Source organism: Daphnia magna, linkage group LG1, assembly GCF_020631705.1.
Source record: "Daphnia magna isolate NIES linkage group LG1, ASM2063170v1.1, whole genome shotgun sequence".
In the NCBI taxonomy this organism is placed as follows: domain Eukaryota; kingdom Metazoa; phylum Arthropoda; class Branchiopoda; order Diplostraca; family Daphniidae; genus Daphnia; species Daphnia magna.
The window spans coordinates 344,674-367,359 of record NC_059182.1 but is presented as its reverse complement, the minus strand read 5'-3'; the positions used below and the strand labels follow the sequence as shown (position 1 = coordinate 367,359).

The window sequence follows — 22,686 nt, the reverse complement described above, 5'->3', positions numbered from 1 at the left end:
TTCAAACATTTTAATTAAGTAAATTTGATAAAAAGACAGAATCTTTGCTGTTTTAAATGGAGTAAAGAAATATCTATCGGAATGATTTACTTTGCTTGTAGCTGACGATTTCCTCCTGTTTGTTTTTCAAAATATTGGCTGGAACAATGGCTTGATTTTTCCCAAATGGATGTGTGCCACGCGTCAGGAAATAGAAAAATACACACCCGGATGAAAACGTGTCACTTTTGATTGTTCCATCTGGGAGCTCGGCAGACTTGTTATCAGGGTCACTTAAAAACACAAGTCTCTCAGGTGCTAGCCAGTGGAGAGTTCCTCTTATTTTACTCTGCGAAAAAATATCGTGCTGAGTTTTCTTAACAAACGACAAATCAGAGACTTTCATCTGAACGGGCGTCGTCATTGAAATGAGGATATTTTCCGGTTTAATATCGCGATGCACCAATTTTCTCGAGTGGATGTAATGCAATCCATTGGCGATTTGATAAAGGACCAATTCGTCTGGCGGCAATTTCGGTCCGTTGTATTTCTTTTCGTCTGCCCAATCTGCCAACGTCCCAGGGCACAATTCCAAAACCAGTTGTCTGTCCGGAGGTTTCAACAAATTGTTTAATTCAAATAAATTTGGAAATGAAATTAGATGGCAATTTTACGTGAATCTATTGTCGGCAGAATCAGCGACGTCCAAAAGTTTCACTACGTTGACGTGATTCAATTCTATGTGTGTATTCATTTCTCTTTGAATGATTGTTTTTTGAGCGGTTGTCGTCGTCATTTGTTTAACGGCAACAAGATCGCCGTTAAATTTCCCTTCGAACACTTGTCCAAAAGTTCCACTACCAAGTAGTTTTCTGGTGTTGACTTGGACTGCAAATTTAATCAAAAAATTTATTACATTTTAGAAAATGATTACTAAGACTATACACGAAACGGAAATTCTTGACTTGCGTGAAAGGGCTTCTTTAAATTTCTCATTGGCTATGTGCAACCAATTGAATCCTTTTCCTGGGGGATTTATCATATTTTTGATGGGCTCGTACGCAAAGTGATTTTCACCTAAATGATTTTTACCCAATCCTCAATGAACACAAAAAGACAATTTAGAGTCGTAAATGCGGTAAATGTATGCAAACTTACCTGGTAAATTGACTGGATTCTTTTCCTTGAGGTTTATCAAGATTGACTCAAAGTCATTACCAAAAAGGTGTTTGCCACGCTTTAGATAATAAAACAAAATGCATCCAGCTGCAATAACATCTTCGCTGGCGTCTTTGATGCCTTTCAGGGAGTCAGTTTTCTTTGACAGTGTCCAAGACCAATAACAATACCAATACTTTCTCAGACAGAGTTCCATCTCAAAAGGTATTTCTCCTTCTTTCATCTTCTGCGACAGCTGTTTGCTGTAACTGAATTTGCTCAATCCAAAATCTGAAATTTTCATGCGCACAGGACGGGACTGGGCAGCAATGACGACGTTTAACGGATTTAAATCGCCATGTACGATTCCTTTGCCATGCAGATAGCTGACGCCGTTGGTAATTTGATAAAGAACTTGCGATTCGTTTGGCATCGGTCCATTGTACTCGTAATCGCAATATTCGTATAACGTGGCACTATAAGGTTCCAGAGCAAAATACCTGGACCACAAATAAAAATGAGATTGCCTTTATTTTTCACTGCTTATTCCTTAGCCATTAATGTGAATATAAATAAATAAAAAATAAAATAAAAACCTCCATCCATTGGCCACGTCCTCCTCATAACCGAAAACTCGTAGGATATTGTTGTGATTGAGGCAAATGAGTTTGTCGGCCGCAACTGTCCACCCATCAAGGCAGTCTTCATTTTTAATTCTTCTTATCGCAACTTGTTTTTTTAGATTAGGGGCCTTTAATTTCACGCGTTCCAATTCAGCATCTGCATTTCCATTTTCCTCGCCCCTCCAATATCCGTCAAATAGTAAAATACCTCCAACGAAAAACTGGTTTTTGCACTCCAATGTTTTCCCCTGAAACGGAAGATGCTCTTCTGACTTGGGTTGTTCCTCGGTTGCCATCCTATTGCCCCTTCTGTTGGTCATCCTATTGCCCCATCCAGATCCAGTTGGTCATCCTATTGCCCAATCTATTGCCCATCCAGTTGCTCATCCAGTTGCTCATCCAGTTGCCCATCCTGTTGCATGTGGTTTAAGAACTAGTAAATATACAAAGAGAAAATTTTTGGAAATGTTCACCATATTCTAAACTACAATTACAAACAAGTGGTTCCACTGGTTCCAGAAAAAAAAAATTATAATTACAATAACATTAATAAATAAAAGATACTTTCTCGACTAAAATGCTAATTTAAACTATTACATTAAATACAAAAGCAAGACAATGGTTGTTGCAATAGGGAAGAAAACCAGACAAATAGCTTATGGATTTTTTGAAAGATAAAATTTTGAATAGATGGAAGTTATAGAATAGATTCTATTCTATAACTCTGGTTAAACTTTTAACTGTTAAGTGAACCATGGTTTTTTTTATTAATTTGACTTTTGGATTGATTAGAGTGCAAGAAAATCTAGAAAATTCATTAATTTTCTTGCTAGATGTATGACAAAGCAACAAAAAAAGAAAACATGTTATAATGAAAAGAATTGGAACTTAAGAAGTGTTTGGTACGTATTTAAACTAATGTTTAGGTAAATTGCTATATATAAACTCTAAACCAATCAAATAGAAACGGAAACATTTACCTGACTGTGTAGAAATTGTGTATTCTTTGGTTTCTATGACGGGTTTAGACAAACTTGAAATGCCCAACGTCTCGTGTCTCGCATCTACTCTATGGCCCATTGTGAAGATAATTAAAATCCAGGCAGCAGATACCGCTATCATTTTCTAATATAAAAAGCGAGTTTTGACACTTTAATTCAAACAACGAGCGATAAATAATTCCTTAAGCCGTTTTTTTATGGCTTTACTTGATGAACTGAATTTTCATCAGCCATATCTTAATTCATTTACGCAGTTCCCGTCCTACTCGTTTGATTCGAAAGCTCTATGACCTCATTTTAACCACATAGACAACGAGGCCCACATTTCAAACTTAAAATTTATATTACGAATTAAAACGTAAAATTTTTTGAAATGTCTACCATGGTTTTTGTTGTGCCCGTCATCATTACTCCTGCCACGACTAAGTTACAGTATAAACCGTAAAGAACAACAACCCTCCCCCTTGGCTTATAAAACAATCAGTTGATCTTGCAGCGAAAACATTGAAACGACGTGTGACGAAATAAAACGCCCCTTCATCTCGTATAAAAGTTAAGACAAAGAAAGACTGACACAAATTACACAATCGCAAACAAACCACATCCAATTCATTACAACTAAAGCAAATTTTAGAGATTTTACAAACTGTCTTTGAACTTTGAAGCAACCGAGTCATGGCATGGCGTTCGACTGCTAGACGACTTTATCCTTTCATTCATTTCAGTACAAAATGGCGAATACTGTGCACATTGACGACGAGCTATGTCCCAATTTTAATGAATTAGATTCCGAACTGACTGAGCTCATGTAGAGACGACATGAGACGAAAGGAACTGCCAACATAGAGATGGCTGTGATCCAATTTCGCCAAAAGTAATTTCTGCCAGCGTTGACAAGAATAATTAAATCCACTAAGGTCGTTTCGATTTTGGAATTGTTGATTTTAAATAAAATGTACAATGGCAATTAGATGGCGATTGAAAGACGTCATGTATTCGAAAGTAATTCGAACGATGAGTCTCCAAATGATCAACAATTGCCATCAGCTAAATTGATGTGTAGCAGACTAAATGCTGAAATCAGAACCGGTCACTGTAACTGATTAAAGGAGATGTCGTGCATGCTGTGCTCAATGAAATATAAGATGTACTCAGAAAAAGGATTAAAGTCGATTTATTGGTCGGATTTAACATTCAGTCAGCTGATCAACAGCAAACTGAATTAGACTTTGATTGTTGTTGAAAAAGTAAATCCGATTCGATTACAACAGACAGTGAATTCGTGGCTCTTAGATGCGATTGGTGATTGAAGCGATTGAAAAGACATCAGGTAAAAAATGTTGAATTTCTATTCGAAGGTAACTTGTCCGCTGGCGGGAGCTGCTGCGGCATCAACGGGCACGGCTGCAGCATCAGGAGCGGCTTCTCCGGGTTTCTGTCCCTCACGCCAGCCGAGCCCGTAACCTCCGTGACCACCATAACCTCCGTGGCCACCATAACCTCCGTACGTTGGGTATCCTAAACGATATGAATACGATGGATTTTTAAGACTCGAACAAACGTATGAAAACGAAAGTCCATTGGTGATGATGACTTACTGTTATATTGGTTTCCGTATCCGGCGTAGCCGCCATGATGATGGTGTCCATGGCCGTGTCCATGGCCGCCGTACGAAGGACGCAATAGGAAGAAACGTTCGTCCACCTTTTCTTCGCCAGGAGCAGGGCCACCGTCGACGGGAGCAACTACATCAGCGGGAACGGCGGCATCTTGCGGATAAGGGAAGGCAACAGTTACACCCACCAACAGCATCAACTGTTTGCAAAAATAATGTCTTTGTTATGTTTGAATCGTTTGAATTTAATTTTTTAGTGTTTAAAAATGTATGTTTTGAACTTACCATCAGAATTCGAGACATTCTGGAGTAGGATTGTTCGACTGAGCTCTGGAGCAATCGAGTGAACAGAGTGTGATGATTGTTGAAGTAGAATTCATCCTTTTTATATACAGGAGCTGTTTTGCAAAGGGTATAGAGCTGAGAATCGTTTGCCTAGGTTTTCCCCTTGTTCTATACGGTTTCGACTATAGCAACCCACCCGAGGCTAGGCAATGTTGTTGTTGTTGTTTGGGCTTGTACCTGATGAAGGGGAACACGGGGCAGAAGGCTGGAAAAACCCATGGCGACATGGGCTGGGAGAAAACCAAAGAACAAGAAGAACGATGGGTATTTCCTTATGGATAAAACGTGCCTCTTCCCTTATACAAGAATTGAAAACAAAAGACAGTTGAACTGCTTTTCTTATTTATCCCCCTTTGTTTCACGTGTTTGCCTTCTTTTGGGATAAAGCCTTTGTCCTTACCTGTCCAGTTCTTTGCCTTTCCTATAACGTCAATTTTTCAACTCATATCTTTTTCGCTTTAAATTGATCGTAATTTTCTTTAAGTTTTCTAATAAAAATATCTTTGACGATCTCTGATTCTCCGCAGCTTTAACCAGCAGTTACCGAAAATGTTTAAGGAATGTACAGAAGAAATTTAGTTTTAATGGAACAATCAATTCTATTCAGAACAACATGTAAGATCACGACATAAAGGGATAGGTGGGGTTAACTGGATACACACTGAATTAATCAAATGGACGCGTAATCAAGTCGTGATTCATTTTGCCGCGTTTCTGTTCACTGGAAAACGACTCCATCGCCACCGCTGGCGATTTCTGAAGCTGGTGCGGAGTCCACGGCAGCCGCCGGAGGCTGTGCGTCGGCGGGAGCAACGACGCCATCGGTCGGTTGTTTCTTTTCACCTTCACGCAAACCCAAAAGTCCATCCAACACGTTGCCTACAGTGCCCAGAAGGCCTTGCGGCCTTCCGTAATAGTACCCGGGATATCCTTTAAACGATAACCATCCAACATCAAATCATAGTTCATCGTGAATAGTCTAATGATATATTTATACGATTGTAGCCGTATCCGTTAGGGCGATCGTAATAATCGTGGCCATAATAAGGCTGATGTCCATATCCGTAATTTTGATGACCATAAGAATGTCCGTACTGTTGGCTGCTGTAATGGCTTTGATATTGTTGATTGCTGTAATAATTACTTCCATATTGTTGGCCACCGTAACCTTGTAGAGAATTCCATTCAAAACGTGTTCGTAAATCTATACAAGCTTTAATTTTAAATGATTAAAAGTCTGTTGTTGTATACCGTAAGGACGATGAACAGGTCGATAACGCGTGTCGACCGATTCGCCTTCCCCTGATGGAGCTGAAGCCTCGGGACTAACCGCAACCGCTGAATCGTCGCTATTCGGCTGAGGGAAAGCGAAAACGACCGCAAGCACCAACTAATAAAAATCCATAGTTTAATCTAAGTCCATTTAAATCCACGTTAATTATATATGGCATACCGTGAAAACCAAAGAAAACTCGAGACTAACCATAGCTGTCACCGTTTGAACGTATATCCTGTTGGTGAGACGAACGCGTGAACTTGAACTGAGCCCCGAGTCGAGTGTGGCCTCCAAACTATATACACGTTCCTCTCCCCCAGCATTCACGTCCATTCCTCTTTTTTTTTTTAATATTCCTTAAAAGGTATGATTGGCTGATGGGCTTCGTGCGTTCGTGTGTTAACCGTTATGGAGCTAGAAGAGCTTTAAAAGAAATTTACGACTTTGAGGAAGTGGAAGAACATCATCATCTAAAGAAATGGCATCATAAATCAGCCAACAAATTCGGAGTTGGTACAACAATTGGCAAGTCAAATTTTATTGTTTCACCAGTTGAAGCTTTTACACAATTAAAATGGGTGCGGCTTATATTATTTGGAATTTAGAATTGTATAATTATCTATAAGGGATCTCCCCATTTGTCTTTGATTGGCTCGAATGAAATCAATCAAGTCCATCGATTTCGTTAGTATGGTGAATTTCCGTACGCGGGATTCGTTCCGTAGGTGCTAGGAAATGGCGAGCCGTAAAATCCGTTGTTGGATCCTTGATAGGAAGGGCCGTAAGGGCTCGTTGGTTGGTGATGCTGATGTGAACCGTAAGACCCTCCGTAATAGTTTGTTGGCTGAACTACGGGCACGTAACCACCGCCGTATTGATTGTTAGCCAACGGGTAAACTGCACCGTGACTTCCAGCAGCTCCTCCGTAATAATCCGGTTGGCTATAAGCTCCGCCGTGATAATAACGCGATCTGGCACTCACCGTCGAATCTTTGGCCGCCATTGAGCCAACGATCACAGCCAAAACGGCCATCAAAATCTGTTTACAATCAACGAATTTCAACATGTTGGAACATCTTTGAAGAGTTACATACAATTCAATTGCTAAAGAAATAGAAATTACCGTAGAGAATGAAGGAGACATGGTGTTTCAAACTTGTGTTTGGAGTTACTGGCGAATTCTTGATCTTTATATACGACAGCAGACAGGTAATATAAGAGAAAGAAAAAGAGAAATTGAATCGCATTAAGTGTAAAGTTCGTCCATGTCACTGTGTCACCAGTGTCGTCCGGAGTCATCCATTCTTTTGCGTTTTATGGACCGAGGTCAATCCTGGTGCAATACGTCACTCTAATGCACTTAAAAGTCAATAAAAGTCGCAGTACGTCGAATCTGGTGCAGAGTTCCATGAAGAGTAGGACAAAAAAAAAAAAAATTATAGTTCCAGGGTCTTGTTCACCGCATCGATGTGTGATGCCCTTGACGCTATACTCTGCCAATTTTGTTTAAAATATTTGAATGCTTATGAATGAAGAAACCACTTGTCATAGCCGCCGGATGTTTGGCTTTATGGTTCCGTGAAATCAGAATTGAAAACATTTTTATGGCAAGTGAGTAAAAAAAAGGAAAAAAAACCTTGGCGAATCTATTGCAGACTTTATTAGTAGAGAACAATAAAAAGAAAAGTGGATTAAATGATCAGTGCAAGTTTATTTCAAACTCGATCGTCGTGTACATTAGAAATGCAATTGTTAAGGAGAGCCGAAAGAAAAAGCCGAGGTGATTACATCTTTTGATTGTAATAAAGCGGAAGAATGGACGCTGGAGGAGGCTGCCAGAGGCGCATTAACTTTGAAAACATGCTGGTTACATTCTTCATTAGGTAACAGACCACGTCTTTCGGAAAATTTCCAGAATCCACTGGTTTCTTTGTTGCGGGTTGCTGTTCTTCAATCTGCACCAGAACGCCCAGAGGAACCGTGGCTGGTCTCGATCGCTTAATCAAATCCGTTTTCACCTTGATCTTGTTGATAAAAGGTAGATCGCATGTGCTCTTGGATCGTTTGCCTTCTTCATCTTGAAAAAATCACCATTTTCAGCAGTCAATAAAGATGATCTCAGACGATCCAGTTGGTGTAACAAATCAGAGGTAACCTGCAACATCGTATGCAGATCGTCGCTCTTCTTCAATTGGATTTCGACGTGGTACCAGGTGACGTTCGAACGAACTGAAAACATGGTCTTGCGATGAAGCATCACACGAGAAATAGTTGGATTCAGCCATTTTTGCGAAATGATTTCTGCAAAGCGAATTGAACCAACGTGTTATGGACGAAGACGAACGTCCCTAGTGAAGCGAAACCATTGAATGGGCCTTCGTTGTGTAGGAAATAGTTTAAAAACTTCTTAATTGAACTATGAAATAAACAAACAGATGCCCAAGAGTTTTAGACACGATATTCAAGCATTTTAAAATTTATTCGTCACAAATCGAAAGCGAAAAAAGGGATATCCCGTCCCCCGACTGCGCTAAATGTTAAGGGAAATGTCATCGTATAACACAAAGGAAATTTCCCCAACGTAAAATCTGGAAAATCCCCAAAAAACAAGCAAAAAAAAAAAAGGGGCTGGGAAATTCTAGGACGTAATTTAAAAAGCCCGGAAAACCAAAGACACGATGATCATCATTCGTTCGACAAAGAAACCAGGTAGAACCAGTTCGGCAACCGCGGGAAAACGCTTCAGGCCATTGCACGCTGTTTTGCATATGACTGCGGCTATAAACTCGCATATAAAACTGCGAGCAAAACTTTCGATTCGGCATCATTCTCTCGTTTCCAACAGCGACAACTCGACATGTCCACACTAAACAATTTGGTAAGTTTTTTAATTAAACATTTGCATTTCAAAATTTGCCGTCTTTTTCTAACTAAAGTTCTATTCTATAACTTTAAAAAAAAATTAAATTAATAGGTGGTTATCCTTTTGGTGTCCGTTTCGGCTGTTGTTGCCCGGCCAACTGAAACATCGGAATCTGTGGACGGACGTCAAGGTTACAACTTATCAAACCAAGGCCAGCAGATCTCAGGTGGATTTCCCGGCTCAGCACCGGGCTATCCAATCGGAGCCAGTTTCCCTACCATTCCAAACGTTGCTCCTGGATCGTATCCAGCCGGAAACAGCAACACTCCACTCGGACCGATTGCACCTTTCCCAGCCGTGCCCGTCGCATCCTCTGCATCGTATCCGGCTGGGAGCAATACTCGCCCGGCCTACGGATATGACAACGCATTTCCCGATCAAGTCAATTTTTCAGGTGCCGATCCGAACCGCAACGTTGCCGCTAGCGTCTCCGCCCCGATTCACAATCAAGCGAGTGGATTGATTCCACCCAACTTGTCCGGAATCTCAACCAGTGCCTTCTCATCCGTTTTCTCCAACTTCAAAGTTTAATTAGGATGCACACACCGTCCAACACACTCCTAAGTTTTGTTGTATAAATTTGTAATCCAACCGTCAATACATTGTTACGTTCCTTGTGTTAAATTGCGTTTTAATTTAATTTTCGCTATCGACTCAATCGTTTAGTCCGATCGTTACCAAGACGAATGTTATTCTATGCTCGTTGCTAGAGGTATAATAAGAACAGCTTGTTACACGGGATTCTGCCACGCCCACGAACATTTTTTGTTTGTTTCTACGAATATGTATCAAGTCTTCGCACTTTTGCAGAGTCGAATCTTTTTTAACTCCGTCGTTGTTTCGGCTAGACCAACCCCGTTGCATGCTTTGATCACGTGATCGTCCGATCGACATCCATACTCGCGCGTTTGTTGCCAGGGCAGTTCGAATTCCTTTTCTGAGACTTCAGTGCAACTTTGAAATCTGTCGATGACATTTCAATACAGGTAATTCTTTTCTTTCTGAGAATACATGTTCTTAATAACCCTAAATTGTACTTTAAGCCATTTGATATGCCTTCTTATATAAAGAGTCAAATGACCTTGAATTACGCATCAAGTCCATACGTTGTGTCAGAACAATGCCTTTTAAACTTGCTTAAGGACAGTTTTACCGATCCAGTTTAGATTAAACTAAAGTAATGAAAATTTGAGTTGATAACTTGATGTGTCTGAAAATAACTTTTTTGATGCAACAGGTTTCGACTGACAATTGATATGATTAACATCTAGATTTATTCCTAAAATAAATTCACCACAACCACCACAATGCCTTCAATGTTCCTGAACAAAGTTGTGTTGATAACAGGTTCGCACATTGCTTTAATTAAATTTCACAAAACATTTTGATTAATTTTAGTTGTTGTATTTATCAGGGGCCAGTTCAGGAATCGGTGCTGCTACTGCGTCTTTGATGGCTCTTCAAGGTGCTCATTTGATTCTCACAGGAAGGAATGATGCCAACTTGTCGCAGGTGGCAGAAAAGTGCTACGAAGAGACGTGGAACCGTCCCAAGACAGTGCTCGGTATATGCTGCTGAGACTTGTTCCTTGTACATTTTTCACTGATTTATTTTGCACTTTACAGGTGATCTGACTGATGAAGAAGATGTGAGGCGCATTTTCCACTCGACTTTATCTTTCTTCGGCCGAATTGACGTACTTATAAACAATGCCGGAATCCTGGAACAAGGTTCTATTGAAAGCACTTCGTTGGATCAGTTGGATCGAATGATGAAAACTAACGTCCGGTATATACCCACGTTATTTGGTCCTCATAGCCTCACTTGGCCCATTAAAAATCTCCGTCTTTTTGAAACTTTATGTATTGCAGTTCCATGTACCAATTAACTATGCTGGCTGTTCCCCATTTGATAAATTCTCGTGGCAATATCGTCAACGTATCAAGTGTCAACGGCATCCGTCCGGTGAGTTGATGTTGTACACATTTGTCTGTAGATGGTGTTGCCTTTTGTAACAACAAACCTCGAACGGGAGGGAAATATTCGAATTTTGAAAATACGCAGGTATTTGAAACAAAGCAGTTGAAAATGTTTTTTCTCTTTAATTTCTAGTTTACCAATGTGTTGGCATACAACATGTCAAAGGCAGCCGTCAATCAATTCACGCAATGCGTAGCCATGGGTAAACAGCTACTTTGTAAAGCAACACGTTATCTTAAACAAATGTTTTTTGTATGTCTTATTTACTTACAGAACTAGCTGGAAAACTTGTTCGGGTTAATGCAGTCAAGTATGAAGGATAAATTGTGCCCATTTGAGCATCTTGGATGTTTTTCAAATAATTCTTTCCCCGTTTTTTCTAAATAGTCCTGGTGTGATATTGACCGAGCTTCAAAAACGAGGTGGAATGACCACCGACATCTACAGGAAGGTATGATAACAACCTTCAGTTTTTTTGCAATCACCCGATTAAGCATTTCTATTTGAAAAACTAAATATTTCGCGTTCATTTGCAGTTTATTCGCCGTTGCCAAGAGACGCACCCTTTAGGACGTCCGGGATTCGCTCAGGAAGTCGCTGAAGCCATCGCTTTTCTTGCTTCTGACAAAGCTAGTTTCATTACTGGTGTTACGCTACCAGTGGACGGAGGACGCCATGCTCTTTCTCCTCGTTAAAAAAAAGAAACGCATCCCCCTTCTTTGATGATTTTTCTGCCTTACTAACGATCGTTTGTCAACAAAGGCTGTCCTGGAGTTGATGTTCTCTGTTGACAATTGTCTCATCAGTCTCAATGCAATTTTACAATATTCTTGTATTTCTACTAAAGTTGGCTAAACATAAAAATTTAGTTTGATTGACATTTCAGATTACGTCATTAGGCAGCGATTATATGGTCATGGCCCTTTTGTTCAAACTTTCTTTTCCACGCAAGAGAAAACCAGGATATGTCTCCCGACATCGTTTAGCTACGCTTCGCATTTTCGATCTCATCTCCGAAAAAGGGCATAGAACAACTGAAAGAGAAAACTTTCCCTTTCTTCTTTCTCCAAGCTCTGGCCGTTTTTGAACGTTTTTCCGCCTCAATTCACAAGCACCTCGTCACCATTTGAAAGTTTGCACTGAAAAAACTCTCCATTTCATCGGGCGTCTGTTGTGATCCGTTTTCTTTTTGTTTTGGAATTCATTTGACACCAACAGGTTCGTTTGTCTTTAGGGCTTGTTCTGCATTCAGCCAATCAGTTCAAGGTTCACCCATCGACGTTTCGCAGTCCTATAGAGTTTGGCTATCTATATGACAGATTTGCATTAGTGACCTCGTCCCGTTTACCCTCTTTCTCATTTCAGAGTTCTCATTTTGACGTTTAACTAGAAATAGCCGTACCCTTTTGAAAAAGAAAAGTTACGTTTCATGAAAGAAAAAAAAAACATTTTTTTTTTGCTCGTGGGTTGCCAAACGATGCCGTCTGTTACACCTACAAGCGAAAACGAAAGGAAGAATATAAAGTGAAAGCTGAAGCTGACCGGCTGAAAATAAAAACTATTGGGAGATCTCCCAACCGGCAGTGCTAGAACATAAAAGAAGCAAATGGGGAGTTCGACCTGGTCAGTTGTCTTTCAGAAGTTCGAGAGTTCAGATAAACGCTGCACGGAAATGTCCAATTTGTGTTGTTGGTACCTGGTGAGTTCGCGACGCAACGAAATTGGGACATTTTAAAAACCAAAAAAAAAACACACACATTTCTGTTTGCCTTTAATGTTTTCTGTGTGTTGTGTGGAACGGCAGATGTTGGTGGTGTCGGCTGGTTTGATATCGCCGATCGTATCGTCTCCGTTGCCAGCAGATCCAGCTCCTGCAGCGGCCGACCCAGCCAAATCAGCCGCCGCAAGTCCTAGCGCTGGAACGGGCGTCGCCACGGCAAGGACCCACCATAAGAAACATGGATTCGGAGGCTTTGGCTACGGTGGAGGTATCGGGTAAGCAAAACGTCATCGGATTATTTTAATTTTGCCTCGACCTCAACGATCTAATTTCGTGTGTTTGGGGTTAAATAGATATCCCGGATTAGGTTATGGATTTGGCATTCCTAGTTATGGACTTCCTCTGGGCTACGGTTTACCTCTGCCTACTTATCCTTTGTACGGAGGCATCGGGTAAGTTTCGAATTGTTGCAAATGATCAGATATAGCCATTCAACTGTAAATATGTTAATGCATTTCTGTGTGATGGAATATAGGTATCCATTAGGAGGATATGGGTACGGACTCGGTGGATTCGGTTACGGACTCGGAGGATTCGGCTACCCGGGTTTCGGCTACGGCTTCTAGAACTTGTGTGTCCACAAGTCGACATCGTTTTGCCGATTCATGTATTTATTACGACTGCAGTGACTGCAGCTTTATTTTTTTTTTACACTCGACGGTTTGTCATGAAGAGAAAATTGTTCTACATAGACCTGATATTATGATGATTGAGTGATTTTGCATTTAAAAGGCGCCGCAGACATTTACCACGCCTCGATTTCTATATAGTCTCTATATGATTGTGTACACTGTGACCCACATGTAATTCTATCGTCGTCTTATTGTCTCACCTCATTGTTAAAAATAGCACGTAAGAAAGGGATAAGAATATAAAGAGCCATCATCGTTCAGACCGCGTTCTCAATCCATCTCGTTATGGATAATTTTGTTGTCGTTGGATTTTAAACCTGCAATGCGGGAGACAGCTGTTTTAAGTTCGTATGATCTAGTTTTGTTGTGTTGGCCGACCTCTTCCAGCATTTGAAAATGAAATCGTGCGTGTGCGATGTAATACGAAAAAAAAAATAAAACAATGGGATAGTGAGAGTGAAAATTCATGCCGGTAAGAGAGAAATTGGAGCACGACTGTTTATGTGAAACAAGTTCCTTTTAAGAATTGACTTGCTCCAGACGTTGCGATTCAGTGGATCGAATCATTGATGCTTGCTGAAACTTAAAATTAGTGCTATACTAGTATTAAAGTGGCCTTCAATTTCGGTGGGCCGGAAGCCCCGACATCCGATGTCCTCAAGACGTGATAACGCCGTGCATTATTCTTTTGGAATAACACAAAGACAAGGATGCGTATTAGATGATGATACTATGATTATATTATACCATGTTTGGGTTTTCCTACATCACTTTTGTATTCCGTCGCAAGGTTTAAATATAGGCCACGGTTCTCCTTCCCTTCGCCTAACCTTTGCATGTGCTGATACCGTGACAGAGAAGCGCAACATCACGTTCAACATTTCTTCGTCTTTCCTTGATTGGGCATATCATCATGAAAAAAAAAAACACACACACAATAGAATTGCAAAATGATTGGGAGGTGGTAAAGAACGAAACGATGGGCGTGATTTTTAATATTCTAAAAAAAAAAAAAAGAAATTGGCGAGGATGAGTTCATTCGTGCGCAGTTCAGCAAAACTTTCCTCGTGATGATTTCATCGCGTGATGGGGGTAAAAGAAATTTTGTTTTTAATCTCACATTTAAAACAAATTACAGATTATTATAATTTTGTTCTTGTATCCTAATCATGTCGTAAAAAGGACTTGCCATTGTTAATCAAAACACGAGTTTAATATGAGTGCTGTGTATTCTGTAGATAAAAAGCGAGACTTCCGCCGTAGTCTACAGAAATCTATTCCTAAGTGAAGTTGCCTAAAGGAATTGAGTTCAAGGTGAAGGTTCATTCTTTTTCCTTATATTCTCGGCTGAAGAAACGCTATTTCCCATCCTGTTAACCAAGATCTTTTGATTGTTATGACCGGCGTTCAGACAATGCGCTCCAAGGTCCCATAGGCCACTCACTCACCTGGGTCACTAGTACCTTACGGATGCGTATAAAACGGTGTTGTGGTTGGCGGTCCCTCGGCATTCATTCTACGACACGACAAGAGAAGCGAACAGTCAAGGCCTGGGCTCGTTTTCTGTGTTAACTAATCAAAGGAAAGGATGAAGAATCGATTCGTTTTCTTCGCTGTTTTGTTGGTAACAATTGAAATGAATTCATCGAGTTTTCAATCAACGCATTTTTTTAAATAATTTGGTTCGTGTTTTGTTTTTGTTTTTTTTCAAATTCAAGTTGACGTTGGCAGCTGTTTTGAATGGCGTCTCTTGCGATGAAGGACAGCAAGGAGCAGCCGTGAGATCCGAAGGTGGCGGTGAAGCTCAAGGAAGACATTTGGGAGGAATTCTAGGAAGTTTGATTGGTGGAGCTGCTTACGGGTACGGCTATCCCGGCCAATATGGGTACGTAAATAAATTGTAATGCACTAGGAAACACATAGATTCACATGAATGATGTGCAACTTTTTGTTTTCCTCTTTTATGGTAGATATGGAGGATACCCGCCCTCTTATGGTGGATACCATGGGTTTGTGCCTCATAGTGCCTACGGTGGCTATGGCTATCAGCCTTTTGGTTATGGTGGTTTTGGTGGTTATGCACCTTACGGCTACAACGGGTTAGTATTATACAGTGCTAAAATAAGCGAATATAATTGATGAGCAAAATGAAATCAACGTTGATCCATCATTCGTTTTTACAGGCCGTATTATGGTTAAACCGTGTGGATCACCAGTCTTCCGTCTCTATATTTATAAATGAATTGACCTCAAAAGAAATACGATTGCTTTCTTTCATAATTTTCGAGATCATGCCCGGATAGGGTTGAGCCCTCCTTATTTTTGTAAGAACAAACTTGACTTTATACTAATTGAAATATACAAAATAGAAAAAAAGTAAAACAAAATTGTGTCTCTTGATGTTTGATTTCTAAACCGCAATGATAAACGAAGTGCCGTTTGACCCCCGTTTTTCTCCAAAAATCCTGTTGTCTATAGTTTAAGTTTTGTGGAGATCCTGCACTGCAGTTAATGATTATCTACACCTTCCAGCAATTCCACATTATAGCCCGTGCACGTTTGATTCCGCCCAATGTCAGTTCAAAACTAACAACGCCCCAACGTTCGATGATGTAATAAGAAATGAAAAAAACCAAACTCTGTATAGCAAAGATCTAGAAGAGTCACAAGTTCCAGGACATGCGTCAGTCTCCATACGACCACTTTCTCCTCGTTTGCCACTACATCATATGTAACGTGCAGAATAAATAGAAAGCTGTGCTGCTGTCGTTAACCTCGATCTGTGTCTCGGAACCTCCATACTAATTTCACCTACAGATCGTCATCGTTTTCATTAGCAAAATAGTGTGAGGGAAGGCCCTCGTTGCGTATTATGAGCGAGGTCATTGCGCCTTTCTGAAAGCTCGTGTTTTCAAACGATAAGGGCTTTTTATTCGCGAAAAACCGAAATCTTATGATGTTGCTTAAAGTCAAAGGTCTACTGGCTTTTATATAATGACATCATGTTTGGAAAATCACGACCGGAACTCGTCCATATCCGCCGTGTTCCAGTGAGACGTTTTCTTCACAAACATTCAGCGAAACGTTAAACGCCATTATTATCCTATCAAGTTGCGTGTTTCTTAATGTCTCTGCACATTTGATGGCGAAATGATGGAACGACCGACAACATCCGTTCAAAATTGTGGTCAAAGTGCTTGACAGCATCCCGTTCTTGTGGAACCCATTTGGCAAATCCACCCTATATATTATGCTCAACATGTATTTGCATACACGCGGCAGCTTCGAATTAAAAGAATTCTTCGGCCAAACTTTCTCCTATGGATCACCTGGCGTCAAAGTTTTTTCGCTTTGAGCTCACACACTTATTGGTCGACGCCTGAAAAAGGGAATGTCTGATCTTTCCATTTAAAAATCAAAGAATCGAAGAGCTTTCCTTTAGAAAGTCAAGTCAGAATATGTTTGACCAACAGTCGCGATCGCGTGCGGTGCGCAATTCCGACCTTTGTTTAGTCTGTCCATTCTTTTGCCTTCAATTCAATTCACAGAATTTATTTGAATGTAATATTTAAAAAAAAAACGATTTCCTCCACAGAAAAAAAAAGAACCGGTCATTTAATTGTTTGGTTCAAGGTGAAGGTGGAAGAATTACAAAGATGTTGTTATGACATAAATCTTTACAGACGCTGTTAGTGCACAAAGGATCCTATCGATATTGTAGTCATGAGGGACGCTCATCGAGCACATTATGCGTACACGAACGACGAAACAATCGAAGGACATGTGCGTAAGCAACGACAAAAAATGCAGGATGCCTCCGCCAGGTATATACAGCTGCCAGGTATAAAACCTCGTCTGTCGACCAGCATTGATCAACCAGTCGAGTTCTATCTTCTTTCCTCCGAGCTTTCTCCCGTTCTTATTCGCTCGATTTCTCCCATTATACGTTTCCAAACAGAAGTGCGTGTGGGTGATACGTTTCAGTGCGCAAGAAAAAAACAAAACAAAACAAACAACATGTTTTACGTCACTCAGTGGATTTTGGTATTAAAGCATCTCCTTCTTTCTTGTAAAAAAAAATCTAAGTTTTAAACGATTCTTTGGTTTGATTTAGGTGACTGTGGCGGTGTGTTGGAGCACAGCATCGGCCGAGGAAAGGTCAGCTGCTAGTAGTGACCAACAGCCTGCGGGGAGGAATCTTTTGGGCGGATTCGGAAGCATTTTAGGTGGTGGTGGTGGTGGTTTCGGTACGGGGGTAGGAGGATTCGGAGGAGCATCCGCATTTCCATCCTACGGGGGTTTGAGTTCACCGTATTCTTCCGGCTCGCTGTACGGCAGCCAAGCGGCAATCGGCTACAACCAGCAGAGCCTTTACGGCCAACAGGCTGTGGCTGGCTATCCATCGTCAGCTTTCGGCGGCCAGCAACAGTTCGGTGGTGCCGGACTGGGAGGATTTGGTGCCTCCTATCCAGGAGGTTTCGGCAGCGCTGGTTACGGACAGCAAGGATTCGGTGGTGGATCACTTTACGGAGCTAGTGGATATCCCAGTTACGGAGTTGGAAGTTTCCCAGGTTTCGGTGGCTCAGGTTTCGGTGCTGCAGGAGGTTTTCCGGCGAGTCTTTATGGCCAGCAGAGTGGACTCTACGGTCAATACGGCCAACAAAGCCCTTACGGACAGTACGGCCTCTACAATCAACAGAGTCTGTACGGTCAGAGTGCTTTCAATCCCTACGGCTACGGCAGCCAACAGCGGCCTTATCGTTCATCCTCGGATGCGTCATCTTCTTCCTATGAAGGCGGAGATTCTGCAGCCAATGAACGACAATAAATTCATTTTTAACTGATACTAATTGAACCACGAGTAACATGTTTTTGAAAATTTTCGTTATCATCAAATTTGTGACTTAAATTAATTCTCACGCAATATAAACGCAATTCATTGAACGAATTCAATTTTTTTTTTTCTGTAAAGAAGAGAAAAACAAAAAAGGTTGTATTTTTACCTTTTTTTTGTTGTTGTTGTTGGACCAACAATTAGAATAACAAAATTTAGAAAAAAAAAACATGTCCAAGAATAATTCATTTCAACGATTTTCTTTTCATCCGCACACAAACGCGCAAACACACACCTGGAAAAGGGGGAGGAGTGGATCAGAGGAGTGGGGAAAGGAGTTTTTGCTTTCTTTCTTTCATATAGTCTCGTAAAAATCTATTTTTTTTGTCTTTATTAATATAGGAAATTTGATATTGGTTGTATAAGTTCCCCTCACCCGCACATTTTAAACTTCATTTCAATTTTTTAATAACTTCTTTTATTTTTTTTTTGCAATTTTTTGTTTGTTTGTTGCTGTTGTTGTGGCGCTTAAGATTTGTGAGTTTTTGCTTCATGTTCCTCTCAATCAAGCTCTTCTTTTCAGTATTTTTATTTGGACTTTGCAGCTCCGCGTTGGCGCAAGCTCTTGCTGGTGTTTTGGTCAACTTCAGGCAATTCGCTAATTTCCTTCTCTTCTGTGCTCTTCTTGCTAGCCGCTTCACGAGCCTTCTTAGCCTTCTTGTCCTGTTTGGCCTTCTTAGCCTCAGCCTCGGCAGTGGCCGTCAATCGGGAAGCTTCACGACGTCGGCTCAAATGGAAAGTCAAGAAGCGTTGGAGCATGTAAACTTGGAGGGAGACTACAGCAGCCAATCCAGAAACTCGGACAACAAAGCTAACCGATTCATTGTCGGCCAGACCAAACCAAAAGGTTGAAACGGACAGGATGATGGAAGCAAGGCGAGTGACAACAAACAAGGTGTTCCAAACGGAGAATGCTGCAAAACGAACCGTTTAAATTGGTATCTTGGAGAAAATGTCAATTATTTGTACATCAATACCTTTGGCGGCGATGGAAGGTTTATCGGCGAAATGAATCAGACGAGCGACATGGAAAACCGTCTCGGCCGCATAGTGGAGGACGAGAAGGCAGAGAGCGAGTCGAGTAAAGTTCATTGCGTAAGCAGCGGCGATGGTAACCAGGTAGATTGTGGCATATGTGATTCTTGCTGGCATATCTTCACGCTTGACCTTCTGGAAATACAGCTCTGGGTAGCAGTGAAGCCAGTAAGCCATTTGAACAATGAAGAAAAATTTGAACATGAAAGTCATGGCAATGTTGGGATAGTCCCTCCAAAGGGCTGAAACGTTAAAGAGGAGTCCTTCACGGAAGATGACGTCTCCACCCCAAAGGACAGCCACAACGTAGAAGAGAAGCAACTGTCCAGATTCATTGAACTTGCTCTGCTTGACTTTTGATAGATGAAGCTTGGTCTTGATTTTCTATATTAACAAAGAACAATCGTTTAATTTGTTACAAGTTGCCCACTATGACAGTGTCTAAGACTTACATCTAGAATGTATTCCTGAATAACAGCGTGAACAACAACCCCAATAAGAGTGTAAAAGAACACGGCACAAAGATCCTTAAGACCTGTTGTGTAAGTCATTTCTTGTCCATATGTTAGTTCTTCAACAGGTGTCGCATTGTGATGCATCGCAATAAAGATTGAAGCAAGTGGCTGGGTGGTCTGTAAATTTTTAAAAATCATTTTATCATCATCAAAAGAATGTCCATATAAAGATACTAAATTTTTTACCTGGAACATCAGACCGACGACAAAAACCATCGCAACACATGAGACAATATCGGCATGATTCTGAATCACGAATTCATGGCTTAGAATTGGGGGGTTTTTGGACGAGGTTTTGCGCGGCTTCACAACCATTTTTATTTAATATGCTTTTATACTAATTTAGGTTAATTTGATGGTTAAGGGGAGCTATGACAGGAGACTAACTCCGGGTCCAGCGGGAAAGAGAAGTAAGCGATAGGAAACGATGAACTCAAGAAAAGCTGTGTGAAAGCAAATACAGACCAAACAGCTGGAGCCGGTGACAGATTCGAATCACACCGAAACCCGTAGGCTATGCCACAAATGCCACGTCAGATGGCAGAAGAGCAATGCCATCTAGTTATGGAGAAAATACGTTGTTTTATTAATTTTCTAATCTATTCAGAAATGAATTGGGTAAAGAAAACAGTCTTTCTATTCAGAATCGTCATAATTAAATAGTGTACTAACATGTATCTTGCAAATTTATTCGATAAATAGCAATTAGCTTGAATGCCTTCCACGTCTCATTTCCACGTTTCAGAGGGTGAACGCTATATCGCCATCTAGAGATAAACGCCAGCTCTCTCCTTTCTGATTGACTACTTTAGTCAGTTTTTAGTCAATGACGACTTAATAAGGAAACAATAAAAATGATTTCAGTCTAATTGAATTTAAAAAACTGAAAAAATGCAAGAATAAATTTTTCATTGCATTGCAGAGAGCGCGTTAGTTTAGATTTTAGTCTGAACAGTAGGTTGTTGCCCATAGCAACGAATAAAAGCGTATAAATAACATGATCTTGAACGTTTCGATTGCCACTTTTCTATTCACAACAATCATTTAAAAGCGATTATCTTTCATAGACTAAGGATGAGCCACAGGGATTCGCAGAACAAGTTTCTGTCACGGAAACTGTCAACTGCTACAGCCGAAGATCTTAAAAATGAAGCGTTCAGGTATAGTTGGTTAAGTTTACAATAATACCAGGCCTCAATCCTCATAACATGTCGTGTTTACCGTAAAGGCGTAAAATTATCGAAAGTAGCATTGAAATCAGAGAGCTAGAATCCAAATTGAAAATGGCGTACATACTGAAAGAGAGAAAGAAGCAACTGGATGAGAAGGAATCATTGAGGGTGATGGAGAAGGTCTGTAAATATCTGCATTTATTTTACTTATACTATTAAGTAAATGGAATTTTGTTTAGCAAAACACATTACAAGAAAGAGAAGAAATGGAAAAGCAGCTCAAACTGGACCATGAATTAGAAATTAGGAAGCTTCTGTATGAGAAGTGGAAGAAGGAAAAGTATTGCCAAGAGCTGGTGAAACAAGCCCAACAGTACAGGGCTGCCAAGCAGCTTGAGATGATGGAGGAGCGGCAATTGGATGACATGTATCTGCAAGAGATCCTCATGGCTGAACTGAGAAGAGAGCGACAGTAAGAGAAATCTACTGTTTTTAAAAGGAGTTGTCCTAAAGCGAAACATTTTAAATTCCAGGGAACGAGAAGATCGAGAGCGAAAGAAGCGTCGCCTAGCAGAAGAATTAGACCATTGTATCAGATTGCAGAATCAATGGAAAGCCATCCAGAAGTTTATTGAAATGGAGGAAGATAGATTAGTTGAAGAATGCCAACTCCAACGACGTCGCTTGAGTCAAATGCAGCAGCAAGAAAGGAAAGAGAAAGCCGAGAAACTTGCTGCTATCCGCCATCGGCTTCAAAAGGCTTTAGAAGTCGAGGAGGTACATCATAAACACGTGAGAAATGACATTTTTCTAAATTTTTCTTCTTCAATCAATTAAACATAGCGCCGGCGTCGTGAAAGAGAAGAGTTATGGATCGAATACGGTTGTGAAGAGAAGGAAGAACTGGAGAACAAAAAAGCTGAAGAATTAGAGAAGATGACTCAAGCCCAACGAATCAAATGGAATGAAGATATGGCTGAACAATTGCGCCAGCTCGAGCTTAAGAAGAAAGCGCAGAAAGAAGAAGAACTTAACGAACGTTTATGGGTAAACATACTGACGATTTTCTAATTTCTAGCAAAAATGGGATTGATATACTTTTCGAATTTTCTTGATAGATGCTGGAGCAAGCTGCGTTGGAGGAAAAGGCTGAACGAGAGGCCGCTGAACGAAGACACAAGGATCTTACGCAATGGCAGAAAGAACAGGCGGCCTTACTCGAAGAGCGACGTCAGCTGAAGAAATTGGAATTCGCCGAGAAGGAGGAAGAACGACGCATGGAAGAATTGCGTCAACAGGTCGAAGACGAAGCGATCGCAGAGGAACGAAGAAGAATCTTGGAGCAACACGCTCCGCTATTGATTGGTTTCTTGCCACCTGGTCTGTTCCGGAACATGGCAGAAATGAGTTCCCTACCTGAAAACATCCAGGCCCAGTTCCGTCGGCACGTCCCGATTCAAGACGATCCAGATTTATGGTAAAATGGCGATTATTCTGCTTGACATTCCAGAAAATACCAATGGCTGTGTGACAGTTTATACATAAAGAAGTGAAAATTATTTTTTTCAGTCTGTCTGCTTTTGCCCTTGGTGAGAGAAAATGGTTTTTTTTTTAACACATTGACAGGGTTTCCTGATTCGACAAGGTTTTTTTTCCTTTTTTTACGTTATTAAACAATTTCAATGTGACATAACATCTAGAAGGCAAGAAATGAAAAAGCATCTCGTAGGTCGTAGACAATACGAAACAAAAAAAAAC

The 22,686-nt window shown here is 40.7% G+C and overlaps 12 protein-coding genes and 1 long non-coding RNA gene across 16 annotated transcripts in view; 6 read left to right on the top strand and 7 right to left on the bottom strand.

Moving 5' to 3' along the window:
* LOC116918436 overlaps nucleotides 1-3,612 on the bottom strand; it is a 29,780-nt gene extending 26,168 nt beyond the window's left edge. Inside the window, exon 1 of one of the 2 annotated variants that reach the window (XM_045174909.1) lies at nucleotides 3,409-3,612. In XM_045174909.1, coding sequence (XP_045030844.1) covers nucleotides 3,409-3,481 — 73 coding nt within the window. In that variant the 5' untranslated portion in view covers nucleotides 3,482-3,612. The remainder of the gene's footprint in view (nucleotides 1-3,408) is intronic. The other variant, XM_045174907.1, reaches the window with a different exon arrangement.
* Nucleotides 874-2,057, bottom strand: LOC123473815 (serine/threonine-protein kinase/endoribonuclease IRE1-like). The gene is made up of 3 exons (XM_045175202.1): nucleotides 1,734-2,057; nucleotides 1,138-1,637; nucleotides 874-1,077 (listed from the first exon to the last, which is right to left on the bottom strand). Exons 1-3 carry the CDS (start codon nucleotides 2,054-2,056, stop codon nucleotides 899-901), a joined length of 1,002 nt encoding a protein of 333 aa, XP_045031137.1. The 5' UTR covers nucleotide 2,057; the 3' UTR covers nucleotides 874-898.
* Nucleotides 3,613-3,919: 307 nt separating the features above from the next.
* Nucleotides 3,920-4,821, bottom strand: LOC116920817 (glycine-rich cell wall structural protein). The gene is made up of 3 exons (XM_032926954.2): nucleotides 4,662-4,821; nucleotides 4,360-4,576; nucleotides 3,920-4,279 (listed from the first exon to the last, which is right to left on the bottom strand). Exons 1-3 carry the CDS (start codon nucleotides 4,677-4,679, stop codon nucleotides 4,110-4,112), a joined length of 405 nt encoding a protein of 134 aa, XP_032782845.1. The 5' UTR covers nucleotides 4,680-4,821; the 3' UTR covers nucleotides 3,920-4,109.
* A 479-nt stretch (nucleotides 4,822-5,300) lies between these two features.
* LOC116920436 lies at nucleotides 5,301-6,330 on the bottom strand. The gene is made up of 4 exons (XM_045179420.1): nucleotides 6,175-6,330; nucleotides 5,973-6,111; nucleotides 5,719-5,889; nucleotides 5,301-5,651 (listed from the first exon to the last, which is right to left on the bottom strand). The coding sequence occupies exons 1-4, from the start codon at nucleotides 6,328-6,330 to the stop codon at nucleotides 5,440-5,442; spliced, it is 678 nt and encodes a 225-aa protein (XP_045035355.1). The 3' UTR covers nucleotides 5,301-5,439.
* A 189-nt stretch (nucleotides 6,331-6,519) lies between these two features.
* LOC116920861 (metacaspase-1) lies at nucleotides 6,520-7,308 on the bottom strand. Its single transcript, XM_032927021.2, has 2 exons — nucleotides 7,121-7,308; nucleotides 6,520-7,036 (listed from the first exon to the last, which is right to left on the bottom strand). The coding sequence occupies exons 1-2, from the start codon at nucleotides 7,139-7,141 to the stop codon at nucleotides 6,683-6,685; spliced, it is 375 nt and encodes a 124-aa protein (XP_032782912.2). The 5' UTR covers nucleotides 7,142-7,308; the 3' UTR covers nucleotides 6,520-6,682.
* Nucleotides 7,309-7,688: 380 nt separating this feature from the next.
* Nucleotides 7,689-8,570, bottom strand: LOC116920774. Its single transcript, XR_006648368.1, has 2 exons — nucleotides 8,089-8,570; nucleotides 7,689-8,021 (listed from the first exon to the last, which is right to left on the bottom strand). It is a non-coding gene; the product is annotated as an uncharacterized LOC116920774 (long non-coding RNA).
* A 143-nt stretch (nucleotides 8,571-8,713) lies between these two features.
* Nucleotides 8,714-9,544, top strand: LOC123466522. Its single transcript, XM_045175383.1, has 2 exons — nucleotides 8,714-8,875; nucleotides 8,972-9,544. The coding sequence occupies exons 1-2, from the start codon at nucleotides 8,855-8,857 to the stop codon at nucleotides 9,449-9,451; spliced, it is 501 nt and encodes a 166-aa protein (XP_045031318.1). The 5' UTR covers nucleotides 8,714-8,854; the 3' UTR covers nucleotides 9,452-9,544.
* A 218-nt stretch (nucleotides 9,545-9,762) lies between these two features.
* LOC116920274 (3-oxoacyl-[acyl-carrier-protein] reductase FabG) lies at nucleotides 9,763-11,780 on the top strand. Of its 3 annotated transcripts, XM_045175299.1 has the most exons (10): nucleotides 9,771-9,906; nucleotides 9,991-10,097; nucleotides 10,158-10,267; nucleotides 10,335-10,484; nucleotides 10,546-10,708; nucleotides 10,792-10,885; nucleotides 11,033-11,102; nucleotides 11,174-11,210; nucleotides 11,288-11,351; nucleotides 11,437-11,780. In XM_045175299.1, exons 3-10 carry the CDS (start codon nucleotides 10,228-10,230, stop codon nucleotides 11,593-11,595), a joined length of 777 nt encoding a protein of 258 aa, XP_045031234.1. In that variant the 5' UTR covers nucleotides 9,771-9,906; nucleotides 9,991-10,097; nucleotides 10,158-10,227; the 3' UTR covers nucleotides 11,596-11,780. The 3 variants fall into 3 exon arrangements, with proteins under 3 accessions (XP_032782338.1, XP_045031234.1, XP_045031229.1); XM_032926447.2 differs by lacking the exon at nucleotides 9,991-10,097 and having other exon boundaries at nucleotides 9,763-9,906; XM_045175294.1 differs by lacking the exon at nucleotides 9,771-9,906 and having other exon boundaries at nucleotides 9,973-10,097.
* Nucleotides 11,781-11,926: 146 nt separating this feature from the next.
* On the top strand, nucleotides 11,927-13,572 carry LOC116933865 (postacrosomal sheath WW domain-binding protein). The gene is made up of 4 exons (XM_045175389.1): nucleotides 11,927-12,599; nucleotides 12,705-12,895; nucleotides 12,974-13,072; nucleotides 13,156-13,572. Exons 1-4 carry the CDS (start codon nucleotides 12,507-12,509, stop codon nucleotides 13,244-13,246), a joined length of 474 nt encoding a protein of 157 aa, XP_045031324.1. The 5' UTR covers nucleotides 11,927-12,506; the 3' UTR covers nucleotides 13,247-13,572.
* A 1,184-nt stretch (nucleotides 13,573-14,756) lies between these two features.
* Nucleotides 14,757-15,699, top strand: LOC116920886 (cuticle protein 6.4). The gene is made up of 4 exons (XM_032927050.2): nucleotides 14,757-14,936; nucleotides 15,031-15,197; nucleotides 15,283-15,411; nucleotides 15,496-15,699. The coding sequence occupies exons 1-4, from the start codon at nucleotides 14,901-14,903 to the stop codon at nucleotides 15,509-15,511; spliced, it is 348 nt and encodes a 115-aa protein (XP_032782941.2). The 5' UTR covers nucleotides 14,757-14,900; the 3' UTR covers nucleotides 15,512-15,699.
* Nucleotides 15,700-17,156: 1,457 nt separating this feature from the next.
* LOC116936132 (glycine-rich cell wall structural protein) lies at nucleotides 17,157-18,260 on the top strand. Its single transcript, XM_032943328.2, has 2 exons — nucleotides 17,157-17,356; nucleotides 17,427-18,260. The coding sequence occupies exons 1-2, from the start codon at nucleotides 17,330-17,332 to the stop codon at nucleotides 18,138-18,140; spliced, it is 741 nt and encodes a 246-aa protein (XP_032799219.2). The 5' UTR covers nucleotides 17,157-17,329; the 3' UTR covers nucleotides 18,141-18,260.
* Nucleotides 18,261-18,390: 130 nt separating this feature from the next.
* On the bottom strand, nucleotides 18,391-20,273 carry LOC116936131 (translocating chain-associated membrane protein 1). The gene is made up of 4 exons (XM_045175183.1): nucleotides 19,943-20,273; nucleotides 19,694-19,873; nucleotides 19,184-19,625; nucleotides 18,391-19,120 (listed from the first exon to the last, which is right to left on the bottom strand). The coding sequence occupies exons 1-4, from the start codon at nucleotides 20,069-20,071 to the stop codon at nucleotides 18,735-18,737; spliced, it is 1,137 nt and encodes a 378-aa protein (XP_045031118.1). The 5' UTR covers nucleotides 20,072-20,273; the 3' UTR covers nucleotides 18,391-18,734.
* Nucleotides 20,274-20,588: 315 nt separating this feature from the next.
* On the top strand, nucleotides 20,589-22,487 carry LOC116919458 (meiosis-specific nuclear structural protein 1). The gene is made up of 6 exons (XM_032925459.2): nucleotides 20,589-20,916; nucleotides 20,985-21,108; nucleotides 21,168-21,400; nucleotides 21,462-21,705; nucleotides 21,772-21,975; nucleotides 22,047-22,487. The coding sequence occupies exons 1-6, from the start codon at nucleotides 20,831-20,833 to the stop codon at nucleotides 22,407-22,409; spliced, it is 1,254 nt and encodes a 417-aa protein (XP_032781350.2). The 5' UTR covers nucleotides 20,589-20,830; the 3' UTR covers nucleotides 22,410-22,487.
* The last annotated feature ends 199 nt before the right edge of the window (nucleotides 22,488-22,686 follow it).

Bases quoted from the DNA above. Each gene is read 5' to 3' on its own strand.
- LOC116936131 (XM_045175183.1), bottom strand. From the start codon at position 20,071: ATGGTTGTGAAGCCGCGCAAAACCTCGTCCAAAAACCCCCCAATTCTA. The intron at 19,874-19,942 runs GTAAAAAATTTA...AAAAATTTACAG, and splicing joins TCGTCGGTCTGATGTTCCAG to ACCACCCAGCCACTTGCTTC. The intron at 19,121-19,183 runs GTATTGATGTAC...TTCGTTTTGCAG, and splicing joins ACCTTCCATCGCCGCCAAAG to CATTCTCCGTTTGGAACACC.
- LOC116920861 (XM_032927021.2), bottom strand. From the start codon at position 7,141: ATGTCTCCTTCATTCTCTACG. The intron at 7,037-7,120 runs GTAATTTCTATT...GATTGTAAACAG, and splicing joins TGTCTCCTTCATTCTCTACG to ATTTTGATGGCCGTTTTGGC.
- LOC116936132 (XM_032943328.2), top strand. From the start codon at position 17,330: ATGTTTTACGTCACTCAGTGGATTTTG. The intron at 17,357-17,426 runs GTATTAAAGCAT...GGTTTGATTTAG, and splicing joins ACGTCACTCAGTGGATTTTG to GTGACTGTGGCGGTGTGTTG.
- LOC123466522 (XM_045175383.1), top strand. From the start codon at position 8,855: ATGTCCACACTAAACAATTTG. The intron at 8,876-8,971 runs GTAAGTTTTTTA...TTAAATTAATAG, and splicing joins TGTCCACACTAAACAATTTG to GTGGTTATCCTTTTGGTGTC.
- LOC116933865 (XM_045175389.1), top strand. From the start codon at position 12,507: ATGGGGAGTTCGACCTGGTCAGTTGTCTTTCAGAAGTTCGAGAGTTCA. The intron at 12,600-12,704 runs GTGAGTTCGCGA...GTGGAACGGCAG, and splicing joins ATTTGTGTTGTTGGTACCTG to ATGTTGGTGGTGTCGGCTGG. The intron at 12,896-12,973 runs GTAAGCAAAACG...GGGGTTAAATAG, and splicing joins GGCTACGGTGGAGGTATCGG to ATATCCCGGATTAGGTTATG.
- LOC123473815 (XM_045175202.1), bottom strand. From the start codon at position 2,056: ATGGCAACCGAGGAACAACCCAAGTCAGAAGAGCATCTTCCGTTTCAG. The intron at 1,638-1,733 runs GTTTTTATTTTA...TTTGTGGTCCAG, and splicing joins GACGTGGCCAATGGATGGAG to GTATTTTGCTCTGGAACCTT. The intron at 1,078-1,137 runs GTAAGTTTGCAT...GTGTTCATTGAG, and splicing joins GAATCCAGTCAATTTACCAG to GATTGGGTAAAAATCATTTA.
- LOC116919458 (XM_032925459.2), top strand. From the start codon at position 20,831: ATGAGCCACAGGGATTCGCAGAACAAGTTTCTGTCACGGAAACTGTCA. The intron at 21,706-21,771 runs GTACATCATAAA...AATTAAACATAG, and splicing joins AGGCTTTAGAAGTCGAGGAG to CGCCGGCGTCGTGAAAGAGA. The intron at 21,976-22,046 runs GTAAACATACTG...TTTTCTTGATAG, and splicing joins AACTTAACGAACGTTTATGG to ATGCTGGAGCAAGCTGCGTT.
- LOC116920436 (XM_045179420.1), bottom strand. From the start codon at position 6,330: ATGGACGTGAATGCTGGGGGAGAGGAACGTGTATATAGTTTGGAGGCC. The intron at 5,890-5,972 runs GTATACAACAAC...ATTCTCTACAAG, and splicing joins ACCTGTTCATCGTCCTTACG to GTTACGGTGGCCAACAATAT. The intron at 5,652-5,718 runs GTATAAATATAT...TATCGTTTAAAG, and splicing joins TAACGGATACGGCTACAATC to GATATCCCGGGTACTATTAC.
- LOC116920817 (XM_032926954.2), bottom strand. The intron at 4,280-4,359 runs GTAAGTCATCAT...CATATCGTTTAG, and splicing joins ATACGGAAACCAATATAACA to GATACCCAACGTACGGAGGT.
- LOC116920274 (XM_032926447.2), top strand. From the start codon at position 10,228: ATGCCTTCAATGTTCCTGAACAAAGTTGTGTTGATAACAG. The intron at 10,268-10,334 runs GTTCGCACATTG...TGTATTTATCAG, and splicing joins CAAAGTTGTGTTGATAACAG to GGGCCAGTTCAGGAATCGGT. The intron at 10,886-11,032 runs GTGAGTTGATGT...TTTAATTTCTAG, and splicing joins GTGTCAACGGCATCCGTCCG to TTTACCAATGTGTTGGCATA.
- LOC116920886 (XM_032927050.2), top strand. From the start codon at position 14,901: ATGAAGAATCGATTCGTTTTCTTCGCTGTTTTGTTG. The intron at 14,937-15,030 runs GTAACAATTGAA...TTCAAATTCAAG, and splicing joins TTTTCTTCGCTGTTTTGTTG to TTGACGTTGGCAGCTGTTTT. The intron at 15,198-15,282 runs GTACGTAAATAA...CTTTTATGGTAG, and splicing joins GGCTATCCCGGCCAATATGG to ATATGGAGGATACCCGCCCT.